The 27,282-nt window shown below is 38.0% G+C and overlaps 1 protein-coding gene across 3 annotated transcripts in view; it reads left to right on the forward strand.

Annotated features, from left to right (window-relative positions):
* LOC128243175 (uncharacterized) overlaps positions 1-27,282 on the forward strand; it is a 60,903-nt gene that overhangs the window by 21,668 nt on the left and 11,953 nt on the right. For 2 of the 3 annotated variants that reach the window (XM_052960769.1, XM_052960770.1), the window contains exons 4-10: positions 8,284-8,409; positions 10,514-10,573; positions 12,927-13,085; positions 15,466-15,552; positions 20,783-20,903; positions 22,360-22,457; positions 24,654-24,774. In XM_052960769.1, coding sequence (XP_052816729.1) covers positions 8,284-8,409; positions 10,514-10,573; positions 12,927-13,085; positions 15,466-15,552; positions 20,783-20,903; positions 22,360-22,457; positions 24,654-24,774 — 772 coding nt within the window. The remainder of the gene's footprint in view (positions 1-8,283; positions 8,410-10,513; positions 10,574-12,926; positions 13,086-15,465; positions 15,553-20,782; positions 20,904-22,359; positions 22,458-24,653; positions 24,775-27,282) is intronic. The other variant, XM_052960771.1, reaches the window with a different exon arrangement.

Raw genomic sequence — 27,282 nt, forward strand, 5'->3', positions numbered from 1 at the left:
TCAAAATATTTGAACAGAAGACAATGTGGTGTGAGAGGTCATGGGTTCTACATTAGAGTGTCCCTGACTGTGGTGTGAGAGGTCTTGGGTTCTACAATAGAGTGACCCTGACTGTGGTGTGAGAGGTCATGGGTTCTACAGAAGAGTGTCCCTGACTTTGGTGTGAAAGGTCGTGGGTTATATAATAGAGTGTCCTTAATTGTGGTGTGAGAGGTCATGGGTCCTACAGTAGAGTGTCCCTGACTGTGGTGTGAGAGGTCATGGGTTCTACTGTAGAGTGTCCCTGACTGTGGTGTGAGAGGTCGTGGGTTCTACAAAAGAGTGTCCCTGAATGTGGTGTGAGAGGTCGTGGGTCCTACAGTAGAGTGTCCCTGACTGTGGTGTGAGAGGTTCTACAGTAAAGTGAGCCTGACTGTGGTGTGAGAGGTCATGGGTCCTACAGTAGAATGTCCCTGACTGTGGTGTGAGAGGTCATGGGTTCTACAGTAGAGTGTCCCTGACTTTGGTGTGATAGGTCTTGGGTTCTACTGTAGAGTGTCCCTGACTGTGGTGTGAGAGGTTGTGGGTTCTATGGTAGAGTGTCCCTGACTGTGGTATGAGAGGTCATGGGTTCTACAGTAGAGTGTCCCTGACTGTGGTGTGAGAGGTTGTGGGTTCTACTGTAGAGTGTCCCTGACTGTGGTATGAGAGGTCATGGGTTCTACAGTAGAGTGTCCCTGACTGTGGTATGAGAGGTTGTGGGTTCTATGGTAGAGTGTCTCTGACTGTGGTGTGAGAGGTCGTGGGTTATACAGTAGAGTGTCCCTGACTGTGGTGTAAAAGGTCATGGGTCCTAAGGTAAAATGTCCCTGACTGTGGTGTGAGAGGTCATAGGTTCTATGGTAGTGTGTCCCTGACTGTGGTGTGAGAGGTCATGGTATCTACAGTAGAGTGTTCCTGACTGTGGTGTGAGAGGTCATGGGTTCTACGGTAGAATGTCCCTGACTGTGGTATGAGTGGTCGTGGGTTATACAGTAGAATGTCCCTGACTGTGGTGTGAGAGGTCATGGGTCCTACGGTAGATTGTCCCTGACTGTGGTGTGAGAGGTCATTGGTCCTACGGTAGAGTGTCCCTGACTGTGGTGTGAGAGGTCATGGGTTCTACAGTAGAGTGTCCCTGACTGTGGTATGAGAGGTTATGGGTTCTACAGTAGAGTGACCCTGAATGTGGTGTGAGAGGTCATGGGTTCTACTGTAGAGTGTCCCTGACTGTGGTGTGAGAGGTCATGGGTTCTACAGTAGAGTGTCCCTGACTGTGGTGTGAGAGGTCATGGGTTCTCCTGTAGAGTGTCCCTGACTGTGGTGTGAGAGGTCATGGGTTCTACGGTAGAGTGTCCCTGACTGTGGTGTGAGAGGTCATGGGTCCTACGGTAGAATGTCCCTGACTGTGGTGTGAGAGGTCATAGGTTCTATGGTAGAGTGTCCCTGACTGTGGTGTGAGAGGTCATGGGTTCTACGGTAAAGTGTCCCTGAATGTGGTGTGAGAGGTCATGGGTTCTACTGTAGAGTGTCCCTGATTGTGGTGTGAGAGGTCATGGGTTATACTGTAGAGTGTCCCTGACTGTGGTGTTAGAGGTTCATGGGTTCTACGGTAGAGTGTCCCTGACTGTGGTGTGAGAGGTCATGGGTTATACTGTAGAGTGTCCCTGACTGTGGTATGAGAGGTCATGGGTTCTACAGTAGAGTGTCCCTGACTGTGGTGTAAGAGGTCATGGGTTCTACAGTAGAGTGACCCTGACTGTGGTGTGAGAGGTCATGGGTCCTACAGTAGAGTGTCCCTGACTGTGGTGTGAGAGGTCGTGGGTTCTACAGTAGAGTGACCCTGACTGTGGTGTAAGAGGTCATGGGTTATACTGTAGAGTGTCCCTGACTGTGGTGTGAGAGGTCATGGGTTCTACGGTAGAGTGTCCCTGACTGTGGTGTAAGAGGTCATGGGTCCTACAGTAGAGTGTCCCTGACTGTGGTGTAAGAGGTCATGGGTTTTACAGTAGAGTGACCCTGACTGTGGTGTGAGAGGTTGTGGGTTCTATCCTGCCAAATGCACTAATTAGTCTGTACAGTATGTGTACGTTAAACTGCTGTATAGTTGCTTTTGAACTGGAACCAATGTTGTGTTTCATATCAAACAGTTCTCATGGAATAATTTGGCCACCATTAACTGTAGAAATGCATAACTTGAACAAAGTATTTTCACAGATGCAGCATTGGCTGTTTTTTTCTATTTTGCTGAACTCTTTGTTTTTCTGGTAATTCTTCCAAGAGCCAGTATTAGATTGATTTTCTATAATTGTACAAAAAAGATGTTTAGTGACATTACGCAGGCAATTCAACTATCAGAGATCAATACTTAGATAGATTCTGGCTTCTTTTATCTTTGTTGGCTGTAAAGCGAACCATACCAGGCAGAATTTGCCTGAGAATTAAGTGACCATTCAGCATTTTTTCGATGACAGTGGATTTGAAGCCTGCTAGAAGAAGTTTAATTTTGTTTAATATATGGTTTAAACCATGGTAGGCTGTAGTATCAGTCAGAGATGGTGAAAATATTGCAGGGTTAGTAGGCAAGTTGATATGGGATATAAATGGGGCAAAGGAAACCATATCGGGTGAGAGAGAAGCTTGAACCCAAATATGTTTTTTTGCACCTCGTATATCCCATATCGGGTCACCTTTACTCACCCATTAACATGTATATCATGTCGACAACTTGTTTACATTGATCAAGATGCCAACGCTTTCTGGTAAAATTTTCATTTATTGAACTGAATCAGAAAATGGATTCAATTCTGGTACGATATGAAGATTAAGTGACCGAATATGTAAAAATATGAGGTCGCTGCATGACCAGTCCTAGACCAATGGCGATGTGTCATTGATGTTGGAGGCGTGATATATATAAATAATTATATCCAAAAAAAAATTCATCATCTGAGACTGATACTGCCATCTATGGTTTAAACAGGGTTTATATAAGGGGGTGCCAAGTCACTTTGGCAATAACCCCCCACCCCTGGAACCTGAAAACAAGAATGGCTTCAGTGAAAATGAGAATGGGTTCAGTGTGATGTGGGGTTCAGTATGCACTCCCTTACCCTCTAAATCCACCAGTGTAAAGTACAAATATTGTGCAAATTGCAACGCTAATTTCTGCATTAATAATAAACAAGACATTCAAGCACTCCTTCAGACTCATTTAGCTTTAAAATTGTGAACAAACGTTTGTAAACAATTTTTTGTCTGTTTGTGTTTTTTTTGTATTACATAGCCAGTAAACAAACACATTAAAAGTTACATAAAATGGTGATAAACTGTTTTCTGATAACAAATGTTTCCTGTGAGTCATTGTATTATTCTTTATTTGATATACCGGTAGTATCATTGTATTATATCGTGGAGTGTGACATTTCATGAATTTAAATTTTAATATATCAAGCAAAACATATCCAGTTATTGCATTGCATTTTAAACATTGATTTATTAATTTTGATGTAAAAGTCAGCTCAGTTTTTATGGGGACAGAAACAGGTGTCATCAACCGTTTATTTAAAAATATGTACCAATGTACGTATAGAAATTACACTTTTTACAACATTTTTCGTTTTTATTTTTTGTTTTTATTTTTCAGAACTAAAAATGGTACTGAAATTGGGCTCCTTTCAAAATCCCTAAAAGTATATTTTTTCCCCCAAAAAAAATCGACTCAAAGTTCACAAACCTTTTGTTTTTAACACTTTATAAGTAAAATCGGTACAGATAAGTTTAAATGCTGTCTAATTCTCTCAAAATTCTTCCATTATAATCCAGGGTCTCCAAGAGGACTTTGCTTTGTTTTGTTTTTTATTGAAATAAATACTTTGGTAAATTCAAAATTTTAAGCCTTTCTTGCCGCTTTCACAATTATCGTAAGGCCTGTACCATTCACAAAAATGTGGAAAAAACACTGAATATTTCACAATGATCTATGGCAAATCATAAAGAATGAGGACAAATAATAAATTAACAAAAAATGCAAAAAAATTATATTAGTCAAATGCAAGTGATATATCTACATATGTTTATTAACAACATTGAATATAGTTTTATGTGTGGGTTATATTCAGTGTCAGCAGCCACGGTACTTTTTTCCGTGACACTTCATACATACCCTGGGACAATTGACTGAAAAAATCTTGTTTTAATGAATTATAATTAATACATGAGTCAGGAGAGACAACTCTCCTTCCAATGATTTACATGTTTCACTCAAATATTGATCAATAACATATTACAGTGCCAGTAGCCTCCATGGCCGTGTGGTCTTGACTGCTGCCAAATATAATTGAACTGAGAAGGTGGAATCTGTTCAAATCCGGCAATCGCTGGAATATTTTTCAACTGTAAAGCATCTGGTACTTTGCGGAACCAATAAAACTGCCTCATTAATTATTCATGATTACGAGATTTTCCTAGCCAAATTGCCCACGAAACACAACGAAGCATAGCATAGTTTGTATCCGGGGGGGGGGGGGGGGGGGGGTATCCGACGATGGGATATATTACAGTATGCATGTAACAATTTTAATCATATTGTCGGGAGATTGGGCATATGTAATTATACTAATAATTTTGCACATCATGCGCATGCATAAGCAATACAACATTTAAATAGCTGTATAAATGGTGGGAAAATACTTCGATAGTTTTGATGAAGCAAATCCATGCCATGCATCATTTCCTACGAAGTATTTGCAACGAGTTGTAACTTAAATTTGAATCATACTGCAACAAAAAAATGAAAATTTCAGAATTACTTTATTGCTCAGTGTCCTTGAAAGACGTCAAGTTCATTTAAATTGATGGTCTTTTTTTTTGCTTAGCAAAACTAAATGGTAAAGTGAATACATATTTACTTTGTAAGTTGTTGGGGCAAATGTCTCCTTAAATCCTCTGCTAAATATAAACGCAGCTTTTTCTTTGTACATCCTGTGCTTTTTGAAACCTTCATTTTAAAAGCCGTGCCTTACTACAATTTGCAAAAGATGAATGTTTTTTTTTTTTAAAGCTGCGATTTCTTTATTGAATGCTGAGCTTTTCCCTGAAAAGCTGTGTTTTTTTGGTTGAAAATGGCTTCTTATTTTTGACAAAGAGCTGACTCTTTCAAAGAAACTGTGTATTTTCGTTTTCCTGTTAATTCATTTATAAGCACAATCTTTTCATAGAAAACTTCATCTTTTCGAAAACTGTTAAGACTGTGAAAAGGCTTTATGAAGATAGCGCACCCAGACCATCTTATAACTAGCTGACAATTAACCTGCTATGTAAATTACAAAGGATTTCATAAAAAAGTACAATATTATGCTTTTCTTTTTTTCTTTTCAAGTTTGCTAAAAATTGAAAGTCTATTTCTTTAATATCATGACTTTTCTGTGTAAACCATATGTCTTTTCCTCATGAAATTCCGACCCAAGATTTCAGCTTTTCGTATTCACATAGAACATAAAAAAAGTGAAAAGTGCATGAAACCTGACTTAAAAAGATGTCATTGTTGATACTGTCAATACCCAACAAGGATCTTCTCAAAACGCATCTTAATGAACGCACCATTTTGATAGTTTAAACATATTTGAATGGAGGGTACTTTTAGGGTTTATAATTAATTACTCATATTTCATCTCCTATCTGTAAATCATTCTAAATTGTTGACTGGTTTTTGAATTTGTTGACTGGTTTTTCTTCAACACCTCTAATTTATTAAGTTCACTTGAAGGACAGTAGGAGTCAGTTGTCTGTTAAGTTTTCAGACTACAAATGAAGATAGTAGTGCAAATTTTATAAGGCCGAACAAAAGAAATGTTGTATTCCCGTAACATTCCGAATAAAAATCAACAGGCGAGGATTTTTAGGAATAAATAATACTTTACTTTGTTGTGTGCAAAGTATGTTAAACCATTGTATTGTTTACATTCATTACACATATTCTGACAATTATGTGATGTAAAAAGTATTTTTATACATTTACAACTACATTGAATCATCTTGTACAAATAATAATCCCACATTTGCATTATTTCCATTAGTAATCCAGGGGTGAATCAGACGGACATATTACCTTTGAAATTTGCCCCTTCCTTTGAGTCGAAACTTATTTCGGAATCAGGAGTAACTGTCCTTGGATTTTAAGTGGAAGATACTGTTACAGTTGCTTACTTTATACATCATACGCATTGTAAATGTTGCTTGAGTTAAAGCCGTTGTTTGAATGACATTTTGATTTTGGGGAAGTTGAAGTATTAATTTCCTTACTATATGGCAGCTAATACTTACTTTCATTTAACTTGCAAGGAAGTCCCAGGATTTACTTTCATTTAACTTGCAAGGAAGTCCCAGGATTTAATTTTATTGGGGGGGGGGGGGTGTATTTGAGGATATTTTTTCTCTATGAACATAACAAAACATGCTTGTTCAAAAAACATAATCAGGAGGTAAATTGTGCCCACTCAACCCATAAAATCCCTTCCAAGTGATATGTCTATAAATCTCAATTTCAAGAGTACTAAATATACTGGAAAGGACATTCTCAATATTAAGGTTCCTGTTTCTAAAAAAAAAAACAAGTTCGCATTAGACTATTTATTTGCTTGATATGTAATTTGGTCTGATTACCTTAAGAGTCGTTTAAACAGGTACTACAAGATACGGGTATATTTTGTACACACTTGAGCATATTTATGGTGTCCTCGAGGGCTGTTCACGGATCTTGTTTGCACTAAAACTTGGGCGCTTGATAAAACCTGTATTTGACTTTTTCACTTAATTGTTTACTTAAGATATAGGTTTGTACCAAATTCCATGCATCTTCAAATATCTTCAACATATGTCATAACACCTTATCAAAAAATAATCATATAAGGTTAAAATAAATTTAAATATTTTAAAAAATGACCTTATCATATCACTTTAAAGTGTCTCATTCATGTTTTATAAGGTCTGATTTTTTTTTATTTCGAATGTGTGTGAACAAAATGCTTACGTCAATAATAAAATATCATCAAAAATAAAAGTACAAGCTATATTGTAAATAATTTATAAAAAGTGTGACAGAAAAAGCTCTGTTTGTGATAGTAAGTGCTATTGAATATTGTGTAATTTGATGCCTGATTTTACCAAATTCATCTCAAAATATAAGTACATAGTTGCCAGTTAATTGCTGTTTGGTGTGGCTTCATAAAAGAACATATTAAAATAAAATTAAAAATAATAAATTTCATGACGGTTTAAAAATATCATTGCCATCATTATTAAAACGTGTCATTGGGTCCCAGTGTATAGAACATAATTTTATAGACCATGCTTTTGATCAGATTTAGATGGGTATCATTAATTGTGTAAATGTTTTCCCTTCCTCTCTTATGTTTAATTTTATCAACAATTACAGGGGGCAATTTGGAACTTTTGATATGACCTGTATTATTTATGCCCCCACAAAAATGAGGGGTGTATTATAAGATTTGCCCTTGTCTGTCTGTACATCCCTCAGGTCAGTGTGCGGGCCAACCTAGTGTTATTTAGGGGGTGTTTCCTTTTTGGGTTAGTATTTATGAGTTTATTTGGATTTTTTTTTCTATTAAAAAAAACACATGTTTTAGGGGCTACTTTTAAAGAAGAAAAAAACACATTCTGAAGAAATGTTGGAGCGTCTGTCCGTGAGTCCATGATTCCGTAATTATTATGTGAACTTGTGTTGCACAAAACTCTATACACTTTATATAACCTTGATTCATGAAAGTTTAATGGAAAGTTAACGGGGTGATGTTGTGTACCTCCGGTTTTGTTTACCGCTGCACCAGAATTATGGCCCTTGAATAAGCAACAAGTGGCATTATGGTAAAAATTCCAGAACTGTTTCTCTCAGTCAACAAACTTTGGCGGAATATTATATAGGTTATGAAGATGTGCACCTAGAATTTCATTTCCCACTACACATTTATGGAGAATGGAGAAAATAATGGCTCTTGCTTATGTAACAAACACAGCCTATCGACTCATTTCTTGTGTATCTTAGCTTATGCAGATATTCCATATATATCAGCATTATACAGTCAACTGTTAAGCTAACTTTATATATAGCATAATGATAAAGTTACCACCTGCGGAACAATGATTTGTTCCTTCTAGATGCACATTTGTGAACATAGAAACATTTTGGTTTTTTTTTTTTATCTTGCACTTACAATGTAAATCAATTTTTTTTTATCCTCTTTTCAGATGTGTGTACGTCGCCTGTCCAGCCAGCAGAATGCCCAGATGCACTACCGGGCAGTGTGTCGTGCCCTTGCTACCGAATCTTCGGAGTTGTCTACCTTCCTTGACAACATTGCGCGTGGACATGAGGTAGGAAAGATACCCATAACAGATGTGTGAATGAATGCTAGTATAACGGGAATTAATGTCCAAAGTTAGTCTCAATTTGGAAAAAAATCAGCATATGTTCACTTAGAAAAAAATTGATCTTTAAAATATTAATGGTATTCATGTAAATGAGTCATTGTTATCAAAGAATTGACCTACACATGTATTCAGCCCAAGCTCCCTTGATGTTACATAAGTATATACAGTGGATTGTCTTTATTTTGCCAGTGTTTTATTATGCCCCCGAAGGTGGGCATATTAAAATCGCACCGTCCGTCCTTCCGTCCATCCGTGTGTCCTGCTCAATAACTCGTGTCCGGGCTGTATCTTTCCCTTGTATGGACAGATTTTAAAATAACTTGCCACATGTGTTCCACATACCAAGACAACGTGTCGCTTGCAAGACCCGTGCCCCTACCTCAAAGGTCAAGGTCACACTTAGTCTTTATTCACAATGGAGTGCTGCATATAGGACATAGAGTATAGGTTGTCGTGTCCGGGCTGTAACTTGCCCTTGTATAGACAGATTTTAAAATAACTTGCCACATGTGTTCCACATACCAAGACGACGTGTCGCGTGCAAGACCCGTGCCCCTTCCTCAAAGGTCAAGGTCACACTTAGTCTTTATTCGCAATGGAGTGCTGCATATAAGGACATAGAGTATAGGTTGTCGTGTCCGGGCTGTAACTTTCCCTTGTATAGACAGATTTTTAAATAACTTGCCACATGTGTTCCACATGCCAAGACGACGTGTCGCTTGCAAGACCCGTGCCCCTACCTCAAAGGTCAAGGTCACACTTAGTGTTTATTCACAATGGAGTGCTGCATATAAGGACATAGAGTATAGGTTGTCGTGTCCGGGCTGTAACTTTCCCATGTATGGACAGATTTTAAAATAACTTGCCACATGTGTTCCACATACCAAAACAATGTGTCGCGTGAACGACCCGTGTCCCTACCTCTAAGGTCAAGGTCACACTAAGTGTTTATTCACAATGGAGTGCTGCATATAAGGACATAGAGTATAGGTTGTCGTGTCCGGGCTGTAACTTTCCCTTGTATGGACAGATTTTAAAATAACTTGCCACATGTGTTCCACATACCAAGATGATGGTCGCGTGCAAGACCAGTGTCCCTACATCTAAGGTCAAGGTCACACTTAGGTGTTTATTCACAACAGAGTGCTGCATATAAGGACATAGAGTATAAGTTGTCGTGTCCGGGCTGTAACTTTCCCTTATATGGACAGATTTTAAAATAACTTGCCACATGTGTTCCACTTACCAAGACGACGTGTCGCATGACAGACCCGTGTCCCTATCTCAAAGGTCAAGGTCACACTTGGGTGTTTATTCACAATGGAATGCTGCATATATAAGGACATAACAGTGTCGGTTGTCAACTATGGGTGGTATTTTTTTATGTTTAGAGGCAATTTAAAATAACTTGCCATATGTATTTGACATGCAAAGGCAAGATCAACTTTTCATGTACTGACCTTGTTCATAGGTCAATGTCACAATCGGGGGCATTCGTCACATACTGTGACAGCTCTTGTTTTTCCCTAAAATTGATGATCATGTTTCAAAAAAATTCAAAAATTCAGCAATACAGAAATGATTGATATCATCATGTCACATATAATCTGAATATCAGTGAAAAAAAAAGGTATGCATGGTTATGTATGCCCAGAACTCACATTGCAGAAATGATAATGAATACATTAACTATTCCCTCCCCCCCCACACACTTAATTGTCCAAGAGTACATTTAACGACAAGATGGTAGAAAAAAGTAGCGCAGAAAAAAATCCAAACCCCCATACGACATTTGGAACCCATGTTTTTCGTGTCCTAATGAAGTGGTACAATAAAAATAACAACAACCTAATGACCGGGATTTTGACACTGGTGTTCATTATGCAATTAGGATGTTTTTATCATGTGAAGTTAAGTAAACCATGTGATCTCCCTGTAAACCAGGCTAACAATTACTAGATCAAACCTCGTGTTAATGACATAATTACATTATTGCAGTGGGTGAGTTTTATTTCGTACAACATGCCGACTCTGTTGTATATTTCAGCGTCTGGCATCAACGGGCGACGACCAGCCCTCAGTGGATGACTTGGAGAGAAACGATTGGGTAACTTATCCTTGTCCTTGGATTTAATTTTGAACGATGATTTATGGCATCGTACTTGTGTAAGATCAAATAAAAGTAAATTTAATAATTGAATGTGATACAAATTTGATGATATATGATTTTTATGCCCCCTTTTGAAAAAAGTGGGGTATATTGTTTTGCACATGTCGGTCGGTCGGTCGGTCGGTCGGTCGGTCTGTCTGTCGGTCGGTCGGTCGGAATACCAAATGGTTTCCGATCAATAACTTGAGAACGCTTTGACCGAGGGACCTCATACTTGGTATGTGTATTGGTCATCACCAGCAGATGAACCCTATTGATTTTGAGGTCAGTGGGTCAAAGGTCAAGGTCAGTGTGACCTTTACATGAAAAACGGTTTCCGATCAATAACTTGAGAACGCTTTGACCCAGGAACCTCATACTTGGTAGGTGTATTGGTCATGACCAGCAGATGAACCCTATTGATTTTGAGGTCAGTGGGTCAAAGGTCAAGGTCAGTGTGACCTTTACATGAAAAACGGTTTCCGATCAATAACTTGAGAACGCTTTGACCCAGGGACCTCATACTAGGTAGGCTTATTGGTCATGACCAGCAGATGAACCCTATTGATTTTGAGGTCAGTGGGTCAAAGGTCAAGGTCAGTGTGACCTTTACATGAAAAACGGTTTCCGATCAATAACTTGAGAACGCTTTGACCCAGGAACCTCATACTTGGTAGGTGTATTGGTCATGACCAGCAGATGAACCCTATTGATTTTGAGGTCAAAGGTCAAGGTCAGTGTGACCTTAACATGAAAAACGGTTTCCGATCAATAACTTGAGAACGCTTTGACCCAGGGACCTCATACTAGGTAGGCTTATTGGTCATGACCAGCAGATGAACCCTATTGATTTTGAGGTCAGTGGGTCAAAGGTCAAGGTCAGTGTGACTGTAAGCTGAAAAAAGGTTTTCTGATTGTCCATATTTATGCCCCCTTTTGAAAAAAGTGGGGTATATTGTTTTGCACCTGTCGGTCGGTCGGTCGGTCGGTCGGTCGGTCTGTCTGTCTGTCGGTCGGTCGGAATACCAAATGGTTTCCGATCAATAACTTCAGAGCGCTTTGACCTAGGGACCTCATTGGTAGGTGTATTGGTCATGGCCAGCAGATGAACCCTATTGATTTTGAGGTCAGTGGGTCAAAGGTCAAGGTCAGTGTGACCTTTACATGAAAAACGGTTTCCGATCAATAACTTGAGAACGCTTTGACCCAGGAACCTCATACTTGGTAGGTGTATTGGTCATGACCAGCAGATGAACCCTATTGATTTTGAGGTCAGTGGGTCAAAGGTCAAGGTCAGTGTGACCTTAACATGAAAAACGGTTTCCGATCAATAACTTGAGAACGCTTTGACCCAGGGACCTCATACTAGGTAGGCTTATTGGTCATGACCAGCAGATGAACCCTATTGATTTTGAGGTCAGTGGGTCAAAGGTCAAGGTCAGTGTGACTGTAAGCTGAAAAAAGGTTTTCTGATTGTCCATATTTTATTTTCTTATATAGTAGACAGTAGAAATTTATATGTCACTAAATGCATGAGTTGAAGTATCAGTTTTCAGTGAACATCTAGTTTAATTATGCCCCCCTTCGAAGCAGAGGGGTTATATAATTGCTTTGCACATGTCGGTCGGTCTGTTGGAAGACCAAAGCTTGTCCGAGTGATAACTCAACAATTCCCGGACCTATGGTCATCAAACTTGACATGAAGATTAGGTATGACCAGTAGATGACCTGCCTCATATGCATCCAATGACAAATCAGCTGTCATTTCAGTCCATGCATATTTCATTCAATTGTCCAAATATTTCTGGCAACTTGGCGCTCAGGGGGCATAATGTTTGACAAACATCTCTTGTTTTATATGAATCTGCATTTTATTTTATATTTTTATTGAAAAAACCCCAAATCATTTGAATGAAAGGCAATACACAAAGAACAGAAACACATTCTTGTGAGAAAATAAAGTCAGTGCCCATTTATTTTTAAATTAGTAGGATTATTGATGATTTTGCTGTTTTGATTGACCCAGGACTTCCTAAAGCATTTTAAGCTGAATGCTTGTACACTTTACAGAGGTGTCCACACGTGAAAGTCTTTCAAATTGTAACAGTGAAATGTTACTTGTATATACACCAGCTTATTGTTTTCTTCCTGATTTCAAGATAAGATATGAGCACTTGTCGTTTTGGGGTGACCAAAATTGATATGTATGTGTGGGCGAACTGGAGTATGTCTAGGTATGCCCTTGTAGACAGTACATCTCAAAGATTATTCTACTTGTTCCTGAACCACAAGTTTTTCTTCCTCATTACAGGCGCGACTGTGGGTACAGATAATGCGACAGCTAAGACACGGGGTCAGGTTGAAAAAGGTTGAGCAGGTCCATCTACCCCCTGTGGAGTTTGAATTGACCCCCTTCGAGATTCTCCTAGAAGATATTCGGCTGGGCAGATTTAAGCTCAATAGGATAACGGTATAACTATTTAGGAATTTCCTTGGCTTAGCGATACACTTTTATCAGATTCAGCCTAAAAGTTAAGACTAAAATCTGAGTGTTTTCATTAGACGGTAAAAAATGGCCAACACACTATAAATAATCATTAAGTCTGTCTGATAAGGATGAGAATAAGATTGAAGAAATCCCTTACATTTTCTGCAACGGTTTTCCTTCTTAGCTTGTATGGTGTTGGGATTTTGGCGCGACATAACGTTACGTGATGTACTGACATAACACGCGAAATGTATTTATACTAACATAACGTAACTTCCTGTGAGTTGTTATTGTATGTATGACTTCATAAAGGAAACGAACCTACATGACGCATTTTACCGTGATCATCTCTAAGATATGTCTTCGAAGAAAAAATGTCCGATCTATGATAGCCTTGGCATTGTTGGTGTTGTCAGCATTGTCATAGTGCAAAATCTCAAACTTAGCCTTAGCTTAAAAAGCAATCAAGATATTCAACAAAATTTCAGACAAACATACAGCAAGATCATTTACTATGACTTTAAAAATTATGAAGTTATGCATCTTGTTCAACTAAAATAACAACAACAAAAAACAGAGGAGCTTTTGCATTTGCTTGGCAGCACTCTTGTTTATTACACTGAACAAAAAAAAACAAATTTTAGCTTTAAAATTGCTGTTAAAAATATGTTTTTTAGAGATATGTGTACAAAACTATAGAATTGATCTTGTTTGGGCAGACATCATGTCTAAGATATGATCGATCATAACAGGCAAGTTATTAAATAAAAAATTCAGACAAATACTTATCCCCAGACAGACCTTTATCAAAAACATCACTTTGTATTATCAAACTCATTAACATTTCGATGAATAATGTTTTTTTCTTGCAAACATGTCAAAGATGCCATGAACCCCTATCACGCGCACCAGAATCTTCCAGTTTAATCAACCCTTGCAATTCTGTTTATGCACAAAACAAAAACAAAAACAACATAAAAAACAAGGAAGATTACCATGTCTGCCCATGCAAGATTGATCCTATGGCTTGGCTTCTTCTTTTGCCATCTATCATATATTCTTTCGTCAAAGATGAATGGCTCTAGCATGTTTTGTGAATACTGAAATTGTGGTTTTTAGCATATTGTTGAGAAGTACGTCTCTAAATCATCAGACAGAAAATTCATAAACAATTATGCGAAAAACAAGCAAATTAACATTAAATATTTTCGTCACTTGACGGGAAATTTAATGAATCTTTCTGTTTGAGTTTTATGCTTGTCATGTAGTGCACAATATGAGGAAAATTTGCATTTAGTCTTAAAATTTAATCTTTCTCCCCCATCTTTTTCATATCTGTATAAGATGTGCATTATAAAATTTATAATTAATGGGCATGCTTGAATTCTTTTGTAACCTAAGCATGTGGTTTAACTACTGGTAGAATATTAAAAGGATGTTTTTACATTTTAACAGCTTCTTACATTATAATAAAGTGCACGATAGAGTCAAGTTGCACTTTGAAGTCATGAAAAATTGACGAAAAAAGCTGCCAAAATACCTGTTTATCAGGTTCTAGATTACAATAAATTATTTACCTTATTTTTATCTTGTCAGTTTTTTGAAACTTAAAAAACATTAACCTTGACCGTACCAGTTCAAGATATTCAAAAGAAACTTCATGCACTTGTTGCCAGAGACAATATGGAGATGTGTAGCAAGGTGCATAACTCTAGCTTTGATTGTCATTGAGTTACGCCCCCCCACTCTAGCTTTGGTTGTCATTGAGTTACGCCCCCTTTTGACTGACAAAATAAGAACAGACGAGCATCAGCATTGAATTCGTGACACACTTGTTTATCATTACGCTGGCTGGTTTGATGTTCAATTTTATACATATTGCATTTGCATTTATATTCCCAGGTTTTTAATTTATTACATTATGGGGTGCAAAAATTATGTTGATTAACGAGATTGTAGGTTTTATACTGATTTCAATCTTAGGAATTAGAAATTACATTTGCAAAACATAGATCAATTTATTTTATTTTTCACATTTTCAACCTTCAAACATAAACAACCAGCTTCAAGTATCAATTATAGTCTGGACTTGATTCTTGAACTGGAACAATATTAGATCCTATCTGAAGACAAAAAAAAAACAATTAATTTTTATAAAATATAGGTTTGATTTTATGCTTGGAAAACCACTTTATTTACATAAAGCATGGGTTGATTTTATACATGGACATTTTTTTTCACCAGACAAGATTTCAGGCAGTGAACTCAAATAGGAAAAGGGAGAAAACTCCAAAACTAACTTGACTATTTTTTGCTGGCTGCCCTCCCCTGATTGACCCCTCATTTGCATGTTCCCCTTCAGGTGAATGGAGACATTCCGCCGAAACTCAAGAATGATGCGCATGCTGTGATACTTGATTTTATACGTTCCCGACCTCCACTCAAACCGGTATGTATTTATGATGTACCATTTTTAGGTCAATGGTATCTTCATACACATCTGCATAATTATTTAGAGGTATACATACCTCTTTTGAAGAAGTGCACCTTTGAAGAAGTGCACCTATAGATATGTGGCATATCAAATTCAGAGATGGTATTCCATTTTGTAATAATTTAACTGTTGTCTTTCTGGGTTGACATTTGACCTAAATGGTTTGTCACAGGTATCAGTACCCTTAGCTTTATAGCTTGTGATTGAATGCTTAAACAATGTAATTCCATTTTTACAATGTACTGTATGATTTTAAGGGTGAGAGTGGTATCTTCTCAAAAGGTTGACAGTTAGATCCCCACTAGGGTGAGAGTGGTCTAGTGATATAGGTGTCTGCCTCTCACCAAAGCGTTTGTGGGTTCAATCCCCATCAAGGTGCGAGTGGTCTAATAGCATAGGTGTCCACCTCTCACCAAAGTGTTTGTGGGTTCAATCCCCATCAAGGTGCGAGTGGTCTAAAAGCATAGGTGTCCACATCTAGTAGCATAGGTGTCCACATCTAGTAGCATAGGTGTCCACATCTAGTAGCATAGGTGTCCACATCTAATAGCATAGGTGTCCACATCTAGTAGCATAGTTGTCCACATCTAGTAGCATAGGTGTCCACATCTAGTAGCATAGGTATCCGCATCTAGTAGCATAGGTGTCCACATCTAGTAGCATAGGTGTCCACATCTAGTAGCATAGGTGTCCACATCTAGTAGCATAGGTGTCCACATCTAGTAGCATAGGTGTCCACATCTAGTAGCATAGGTGTCCACATCTAGTAGCATAGGTGTCCACATCTAGTAGCATAGGTGTCCACATCTAGTAGCATAGGTGTCCACATCTAGTAGCATAGGTGTCCACATCTAGTAGCATAGGTGTCCACATCTAGTAGCATAGGTGTCCACATCTAGTAGCATAGGTGTCCACATCTAGTAGCATAGGTGTCCACATCTAGTAGCATAGGTGTCCACATCTAGTAGCATAGTTGTCCACATCTAGTAGCATAGTTGTCCGCATCTAGTAGCATAGGTGTCCACATCTAGTAGCATAGGTGTCCGCATCTAGTAGCATAGGTGTCCGCATCTAGTAGCATAGGTGTCCACATCTAGTAGCATAGGTGTCCACATCTAGTAGCATAGGTATCCGCATCTAGTAGCATAGGTGTCCACATCTAGTAGCATAGGTGTCCGCATCTAGTAGCATAGGTGTCCACATCTAGTAGCATAGTTGTCCACATCTAGTAGCATAGTTGTCCACATCTAGTAGCATAGGTGTCCACATCTAGTAGCATAGGTATCCGCATCTAGTAGCATAGGTGTCCACATCTAGTAGCATAGGTGTCCACATCTAGTAGCATAGGTGTCCACATCTAGTAGCATAGGTGTCCACATCTAGTAGCATAGTTGTCCACATCTAGTAGCATAGTTGTCCACATCTAGTAGCATAGGTGTCCACATCTAGTAGCATAGGTGTCCACATCTAGTAGCATAGTTGTCCACATCTAGTAGCATAGGTGTCCACATCTAGTAGCATAGGTGTCCACATCTAGTAGCATAGGTGTCCACATCTAGTAGCATAGTTGTCCACATCTAGTAGCATAGGTGTCCACATCTAGTAGCATAGTTGTCCACATCTAGTAGCATAGTTGTCCACATCTAGTAGCATAGTTGTCCACATCTAGTAGCATAGTTGTCCACATCTAGTAGCATAGTTGTCCACATCTAGTAGCATAGTTGTCCACATCTAGTAGCATAGTTGTCCACATCTAGTAGCATAGTTGTCCACATCTAGTAGCATAGTTGTCCACATCTAGTAGCATAGTTGTCCACATCTAGTAGCATAGTTGTCCACATCTAGTAGCATAGGTGTCCACATCTAGTAGCATAGGTGTCCACATCTAGTAGCATAGTTGTCCACATCTAGTAGCATAGTTGTCCACATCTAGTAGCATAGGTGTCCACATCTAGTAGCATAGGTGTCCACATCTAGTAGCATAGTTGTCCACATCTAGTAGCATAGGTGTCCACATCTAGTAGCATAGGTGTCCACATCTAGTAGCATAGGTGTCCACATCTAGTAGCATAGTTGTCCACATCTAGTAGCATAGGTGTCCACATCTAGTAGCATAGGTGTCCACATCTAGTAGCATAGGTGTCCACATCTAGTAGCATAGGTGTCCACATCTAGTAGCATAGGTGTCCACATCTAGTAGCATAGTTGTCCACATCTAGTAGCATAGGTGTCCACATCTAGTAGCATAGGTGTCCACATCTAGTAGCATAGGTGTCCACATCTAGTAGCATAGTTGTCCACATCTAGTAGCATAGGTGTCCACATCTAGTAGCATAGGTGTCCACATCTAGTAGCATAGTTGTCCACATCTAGTAGCATAGTTGTCCACATCTAGTAGCATAGTTGTCCACATCTAGTAGCATAGGTGTCCACATCTAGTAGCATAGGTGTCCACATCTAGTAGCATAGTTGTCCACATCTAGTAGCATAGGTGTCCACATCTAGTAGCATAGGTGTCCACATCTAGTAGCATAGTTGTCCACATCTAGTAGCATAGGTGTCCACATCTAGTAGCATAGGTGTCCACATCTAGTAGCATAGGTGTCCACATCTAGTAGCATAGTTGTCCACATCTAGTAGCATAGGTGTCCACATCTAGTAGCATAGGTGTCCACATCTAGTAGCATAGGTGTCCACATCTAGTAGCATAGGTGTCCACATCTAGTAGCATAGGTGTCCACATCTAGTAGCATAGGTGTCCACATCTAGTAGCATAGGTGTCCACATCTAGTAGCATAGGTGTCCACATCTAGTAGCATAGTTGTCCACATCTAGTAGCATAGGTGTCCACATCTAGTAGCATAGTTGTCCACATCTAGTAGCATAGGTGTCCACATCTAGTAGCATAGGTGTCCACATCTAGTAGCATAGGTGTCCACATCTAGTAGCATAGTTGTCCACATCTAGTAGCATAGTTGTCCACATCTAGTAGCATAGGTGTCCACATCTAGTAGCATAGGTGTCCACATCTAGTAGCATAGGTGTCCACATCTAGTAGCATAGTTGTCCACATCTAGTAGCATAGGTGTCCACATCTAGTAGCATAGGTGTCCACATCTAGTAGCATAGGTGTCCACATCTAGTAGCATAGGTGTCCACATCTAGTAGCATAGGTATCCACATCTAGTAGCATAGGTAGCTTTCTCATGACCTCTTATAAAGGACATCAGTACTGGTTTCTACTCAGGAAACGGACTCCAGAGTGCTTCATATCAATTAATCTAAATTAAATTGGTATAAACTAATGAATAAGTTCTGTTAAATTTACAAAGTTGTTGTAAAAGGAGTAAAGAGAAATAGATTGAAGTTTGAGTGATAACTTAACAAACCAAGATTTGGAGTAATGTTTGAGACTGACTTTAAAGTCTGTAAGGAATTAATTGAGCATTCCTTCACCAATACTTATGGCATTTGTGTAACAAAGGGAGATTACTAGTCCTAATTACAGCAGGTATTTGTGGCATGAGGAACAGATTTTTATTTTTTCTGAAAAGTGAAGGATCATTACTGTTTTTCAGGATGTTATGATAAGAATTGTCCGATTCCATTAAAACAAAGGTAAAGGTACATCCTGCAGGGTTGTAAATTAGGCAATAAAAAACAACAACTGATGATGGTTTGAGATTATAGAATTTGTGTTTGTGTGAGCTGCTATAGGTGCATTGCAATGTGAGGAAGCATGCGTGCACATGTGCAGCAATATACCGTGCATTCGCTACAAGAAATTGTGGGATTTTGTTTTACATTTCCAGGAGAAAACATTGAATTTTTTGGATACCTCCTTTTTGAAAGTAAAAAAAGATGAACTGATGCTAACATAATTGCCTTGAAGTTGTTATAATTTGTATTTTGTACTTGGTTTTAAACTAATTGTAATTAAATAAGATTGTGTCTTTAAAATCTAGTAACATATACATGGGAAAGTGAAAATCTGTGATGATTTTTTGTGGTGTACATTGGAAAGTTAAACTCTATTCTGCACATGTTTTTTTGTGGTGATAAGCATTTTTTCTGTGTGTCTGTTTCTCTGGATGTTGTAAAAAGCTGCTTAGAATTGCTACACATTTCAGCAACATCATCTTTCTGAGGTACACATGTATGATGGTTCTGATTAATAATCATTTGTGGCAGACTGATTATCTTTTTTGTTATATCTCATAGCATGAGTGTCTGAGTGTTTAGAAGGGCAAAACACAATACTCTAGGACTTAGTAATTAGTATTGTTCCTAAAAACTGTGTCTACAAAATAATTAGTTTTAATCAAATGTGGATTTTTTTCTTTCTTTCTAGTCTGACCTTGGTAATTTAAAGTTCTAGTTTTTCTAAAATTCAATGAACTGAGTTCAATTTGATATTGCCTGCGGTTGCATATTTAACATGTGATTAATTAAAAAAAAAAACTGGATTAAGTGGTTGTATTACTGAAAAACAGTTCGCCTTTTTTTTAGGGTTTACAACCATCTAATTATAGAGGAAAAAGATCGATCTGAACAAAATTGGTCTCATTAGCATGGTTGGCTTGAAAATGGGGTGGTCGCATATAGGGTTTTTACTGTACATATATTGTAGGTTCATTGTGTGAACATTTCATTTTTTGGTGGATCTTTTTTGCCAACGTAAAGTATCATAAGCATTTATTACTCTTGAAGAATACAGCTTACAACTATTTTAAGTGGGTATATTATACCTATATACATAATTATGCTTTTCTATACTTGTATAAGTGTCAGTAAAAACTGTAAACAGTATAATTTTCACCATGTCATTAATCAGGCCTTACAACAAAAATAGTGCCTGGAAATATTTTTCAATTTCCTTTTGAAACAAAACTGTTCTCTGAATTAAAATTTCCATGATTAACAGAAGGAAATCGATGTCTCCTTGTTGAAGAGAAGAAATAAAAATTAAGTTCCAAGCAATAAAGTATGGTATAGTATAAGAAATAGTCCAGGCCCTGATTTCTCAAATTTTCTTAAGCTTAACAGACTGAAGACTTGTGGGCTGATTGGTCAGTCAGTATAATGCAAGGAGGTCCTCTGTTGTGTGTACTATTTCTGAATTAGCGAAAACATATATATAACAGGTTATATTATTGAGTTTTATGTGTTTACTGTATTTCTATAGGCAACACGTCGGCAACTGAAGGAAAAACCAGTCCGCGAGATGGATACGCGGGAAAAGTTGATGGAAGAAATATGCAAAATGGATATAAAACTTCGGCCGGTCAAGAAGGGTAAAGTCGTTGGTATGTGGGACTTAATCTCTCTAACAACTTTAGGGTTGAAGAAATGAAATCCTTAAAGTGACACTCTTATTCAAAATTAATACATACACATGTATAACAAACGTAAAATTTGAGTGATAAACCGTTAACTACTTACTAAATAATGCATTTATAGAAAATATTAATTACTGATAACAAGGTTGTGTATTTAATATCTGAAAATGCAAAAATATTAAATGATTGGTGAGTGCTAAAAGATTTACTGTGATCTACTACCGTCTCATAAGGTAGAAGTAACATGTTTTCTTCACTTTTCTTTCAAACTAAACTCGGTATCCTTCATAAGAATCATGGTTTTTGACATTTATTCATCCTTTTTGGTATGATAAACAATTGTATTAATTCTGGTAAATCTTATTTGGGAGTAAGAGTGCACCTTTAAACTTATATCTTGGAAGTTATCTCCCTTTCATTGGATGCCTGTGTAATGAACTTCTATGATGGACATCTGGTGAATGGTTCTGTTTTATATGCTGTAGTCTGTAACTGAACCTGAAAACTTGGTTAGTTAACCTCTGAGATTGCATGTTTCTGTGAAATGCACTATAATGTTTCAGAAAAAAAGTAAATGTATCATAAACATTATCGTCTGTCTGTAATAAACAAACTGTCAGTGAGTTTTCTTGGTGCAATTAAAGGCTGTTTTGCCCTGAAAATGTGTCCATTTTCCCCCCAAATGTATAGTATTTTCCCAATTTGTTAAGACACAGTTTCTGCGAATGAATAAAATAACATTGTATTTCTTGAAAAACAAAGACACATATATTGCCATTCTTTATAATATCTATTTAGCCGGATTGTGTATTTTTCCAGTCAGAAGTTTTTTCCAAATTTGTTATGCATGTACACAGATGTATCTTCCTGAGAAATTGAGAATTGTTGTATTTAAGTATTTTTTCTTCATTCGCCAGTTGGATATTTGAAAATTGCCAATTGGTTATTTGCTCTATATACCAACTGGTTGGTAGTTAGATATTCGCAAATAACAAACTGGAAATGGTGGAGTAGCATGATATCAACATCATCTGATAATCTTATTACTCTGTAGTTAATTATTCGAATACTCAACTGGCAACAAGCAAGTAGTTTAATATTTGAACAACCAATATTTGGTAGTTGGATATTGGAATACCTAACTACCAATGACATGTACCTCCCAACTTAACCGTCATACACAGGTGTATGTAATGGTCAGGAGGTTGAAAATTGAAAGTAATTATATATTTAATAATAATTTTATTTAAAAAAATAATTCCGCCATTACTGACCAACACTTAAACTAATGTAAGTGTCAGAGAAATTTTGGTCCAAAATCCGGAGCTTCAATTTTGGGGAAAAAAATCAGTTGCATTGAGAAATATTTATAATACGTGTAATTATAATATGTATAGTTCATTAATTCTACTGTTTATTTCAGTTCGTAAGCCAACATGGTTAGGTGATGACGATGACTCGTCAGATGAGAGCAGCCCACCTCCGGCCAGAATAGTCATTAAACCAGTTGCTGCTTTCCAGGTACAAACAGAGTTGTAGACTGGTTTACAAGCATTTGTATAAAACTGGCTATTAGACATGAATACAGAAAACCAAACCCCTTTTATAGATTGGCTAAAATTTAGACATAACATACCATTATTTTTTTATTTATTGAGATCTTTTCTCGAAGGGAGATGTTTTTTCAGAAGATGAAGAATTTCTGCCAGCATTAAACTTAAGTGTTAATATAGGTTATCAATTAAACATTAAATTTGGAAATGAAACCTTTAGTACCATTTACTATTTAAATGGTTTTAACATGCAAAAGTAACACAAGAAAGAGTGCAGTTTTATACAATTGGCTTGAGTTTTGGGGCTTGTCTGAATGTGCCGTACAATGTCACATTGTGTGCCTTTCTGCTTTATTGTTCTTACGTTTTGGTATTTAATGTACTCAGTTGGCATGTGCAAAACTTCTTAAATGTGTCGTCTGCTTGTTAACTGCAAGTTTTGTGTCCAAGCCTTTATGTGCTGCCTATTTTCCATGTGTTTTATTGTATACCGGTGTTCTGTAAAATGCATGGTATAAGGAATGCCTTGTCTGATAAGCCATAATGTTAATTAATGATGAGAAATGTAGTACTGAAATCTGTATGTTTGGACCCTTTAGGTGCATGACGGAAGTGAGATGGTAAGTTTTAGAAAATCAGGGTGCTACTAGATGTTTATTTGTAAAACAAATGTGAAGTCATTTATTTTATTTGTGGATTTTATATATTTAAGAGATACTCGGTACTTTAAAAAAAGTACGTCAATGGTATCTAAAGTAAAAGTTGAATGAGTGACATCCTTTTGGGTTTTGGAAGTCTGAATTTAATATGAAAAGAAAACCAGAAATGATATGAAATTCTGTTAAAAAATAAATGATTTCATAGTACAGTCAAATCCTGTTGGCTTGATCTCCCAGCCTCGGAAAATTTGAGCCAAGAAGGAATACTTACCTTCAATAGAAAAATAATCATTCCTTTAAATCGAGTTTGAGTCAACGATTAAATCAAGCCAAGTGAATTCAACCCCACAGGATTTGACTGTATGCGTACCCTTTCTTTCATACAGCTACCTACCCATGTAGTAAGGTGTTTTAATCTTGTCTGGAATCCACTTGTAGTGCTCTTGTTCAAGGAAATATTGAGTGAATGATGACATCAGTGTTATATTCTGATTAATATTTTTCTGTAGTAGATTGAAAGAATAACCTTCTTAGTGCTGTTTTATAACCTGTAACCAATCAAACCAATCATACAACAGACACAGCCTGGCAGGGGTTGATACCTTTTTGCCTTACATTGTATCACATGACTCAAAGTTGTGGTATCTGTTTAAGCATTCTGATGACTTGAAACATCTGTAGTACTTTCTTTGTAGCTCCTATTTTTTATGGAGAAATTTAGTCAAGTTATTGTCATAGCTTCAAAGTTCTTTATGGTGGTGTCAGCATGCAAATCTTTTAACCTTGGCCATAACTCTAAAATTGTTTAAAATATTTCATTGAAATGGGTCACATGTTGCCAGGGACAATTACACACTAGTACAGCAAGGCCGATTACTCTGGCTTTATTTTTATTTTTTAGTATTGCCCCTTTTTCACCTCAAAGACTACAGACTGGTGTTGGCATCCACTCTGTGGCATTCTTGTTCTAGTGTAAATTGATTTATTAAATGGGAAATCTTTTCAGATCTAATTTAGAACCACAGATTTAGATATAGATTTTCCAAAATAAATGAAATTTTATAGACATCTACAAGTAGTTTTGTTAATGAAACTAATAATTGTTTACAAAACATTTTAATCCAAAAATTCCAGAAAATAACTATAAAAATACAATATATCATACTTATCTTTGGAGTTTTTCTTCATCAAATAATCACGAAAAATCTTGAGCTAAGTCACGAGTCAAAATTAAGATATCTATTTATCAAACAAGAAACGTGAACCTAGGTCATCTTTATAATATTGTTTGTATGCTGTCCGCCCATCGACACATTAAAAACCCGAATATGAGTTAATTTAATGTTTATTACCTCTGATGTAAGTCTTCACGCAATCTATACAGTCATGTTGATAAGACTTACCTCGACCATGCATCCCACTGAAAAGGTCTTGGACGGAGAACCACCAACAAACATTTGGAGATTATTGAGCAGCCATTCAGGCCATTCTTTGTCATGTTCCAGGTGTCAACAGATGACTCAGATTCGTACATATCGGAGACAGATGAGGATGGCAGACGACATATCAGTGGCCCCAATATGTCTCCGTTAACCCCACCTGACAATCGTGCTATGAGAGCAGCTGGTAAGACCTGTTTAGGACCAGTTATATACCCATTATCCATGCCAGACAATCGTGCTATGAGAGCAGCTGGTAAGACCTGTTTAGGACCAGTTATATACCCATTATCCCTGCCAGACAATCATGCATGGAGAGAGCTGGTAAGACCTGTTTAGGACCAGTTATATACCCATTATCCCTGCCAGACAATCGTGCTATGAGAGCAGCTGGTAAGACCTGTTTAGGACCAGTTATATACCCATTATCCCTGCCAGACAATCATGCATGGAGAGAGCTGGTAAGACCTGTTTAGGACCAGTTATATACCCATTATCCCTGCCAGACAATCGTGCTATGAGAGCAGCTGGTAAGACCTGTTTAGGACCAGTTATATACCCATTATCCCTGCCAGACAATTATGCTATGAGAGCAGCTGGTAAGACCTGTTTAGGACCAGTTATATACCCATTATCCCTGCCAGACAATTATGCTTGGAGAGAGCTGGTAAGACCTGTTTAGGACCAGTTATATACCCATTATCCCTGCCAGACAATTATGCTTGGAGAGAGCTGGTAAGACCTGTTTAGGACCAGTTATATACCCATTATCCCTGCCAGACAATTATGCTTGGAGAGAGCTGGTAAGACCTGTTTAGGACCAGTTATATACCCATTATCCCTGCCAGACAATTATGCTTGGAGAGAGCTGGTAAGACCTGTTTAGGACCAGTTATATACCCATTATCCCTGCCAGACAATCATGCATGGAGAGAGCTGGTAAGACCTGTTTAGGACCAGTTATATACCCATTATCCCTGCCAGACAATTATGCTTGGAGAGAGCTGGTAAGACCTGTTTAGGACCAGTTATATACCCATTATTCCCGCTAGACAATTATGCTTGGAGAGAGCTGGTAAGACCTGTTTAGAACCAGTTATATACCCATTATCCCCGCCAGACAATTATGCTTGGAGAGAGCTGGTAAGACCTGTTTAGGACCAGTTATATACCCATTATTCCCGCTACACAATCATGCTTGGAGAGGAGCTGGTAAGACCTGTTTAGAACCAGTTATATACCCATTATCCCTGCCAGACAATTATGCTTGGAGAGAGCTGGTAAGACCTGTTTAGGACCAGTTATATACCCATTATTCCCGCTAGACAATTATGCTTGGAGAGAGCTGGTAAGACCTGTTTAGAACCAGTTATATACCCATTATCCCTGCCAGACGATAATGCTTGGAGAGAGCTGGTAAGACCTGTTTAGGACCAGTTATATACCCATTATTCCTGCTAGACTATCATGCTTGGAGAGGAGCTGGTAAGACCTGTTTAGGACCAGTTATATACCCATTATCCCTGCCAGTCAATCATGCTTGGAGAGGAGCTGGTAAGAGCTGTTTAGGACCAGTTATATACCCATTATTCCCACTAGACAATTATGCTTGGAGAGAGCTGGTAAGACCTGTTTAGGACCAGCTATATACCCATTATTCCTGCTAGACAATCATGCTTGGAGAGGAGCTGGTAAGACCTGTTTAGAACCAGTTATATACCCATTATTCCCGCTAGACAATCACGCTTGGAGAGGAGCTGGTAAGACCTGTTTAGGCCCAGTTATATACCCATTATTCCCGCTAGACAATTATGCTTGGAGAGAGCTGGTAAGACCTGTTTAGGACCAGTTATATACCCATTATTCCTGCTAGACAATCATGCTTGGAGAGGAGCTGGTAAGACCTGTTTAGGACCAGTTATATACCCATTATCCCTGCCAGACAATCATGCTTGGAGAGGAGCTGGTAAGAGCTGTTTAGGACCAGTTATATACCCATTATTCCCGCTAGACAATTATGCTTGGAGAGAGCTGGTAAGACCTGTTTAGGACCAGCTATATACCCATTATTCCTGCTAGACAATCATGCTTGGAGAGGAGCTGGTAAGACCTGTTTAGGACCAGTTATATACCCATTATTCCCGCTAGACAATCACGCTTGGAGAGGAGCTGGTAAGACCTGTTTAGGCCCAGTTATATACCCATTATTCCCGCTAGACAATTATGCTTGGAGAGAGCTGGTAAGACCTGTTTAGAACCAGTTATATACCCATTATTCCTGCTAGACAATCATGCTTGGAGAGGAGCTGGTAAGACCTGTTTAGGACCAGTTATATACCCATTATTCCCGCTAGACAATCATGCTTGGAGAGGAGCTGGTAAGACCTGTTTAGAACCAGTTATATACCCATTATCCCTGCCAGACGATAATGCTTGGAGAGAGCTGGTAAGACCTGTTTAGGACCAGTTATATACCCATTATTCCTGCTAGACTATCATGCTTGGAGAGGAGCTGGTAAGACCTGTTTAGGACCAGTTATATACCCATTATCCCTGCCAGTCAATCATGCTTGGAGAGGAGCTGGTAAGAGCTGTTTAGGACCAGTTATATACCCATTATTCCCACTAGACAATTATGCTTGGAGAGAGCTGGTAAGACCTGTTTAGGACCAGCTATATACCCATTATTCCTGCT

This window comes from Mya arenaria, chromosome 8 (genome assembly GCF_026914265.1).
Source record: "Mya arenaria isolate MELC-2E11 chromosome 8, ASM2691426v1".
In the NCBI taxonomy this organism is placed as follows: domain Eukaryota; kingdom Metazoa; phylum Mollusca; class Bivalvia; order Myida; family Myidae; genus Mya; species Mya arenaria.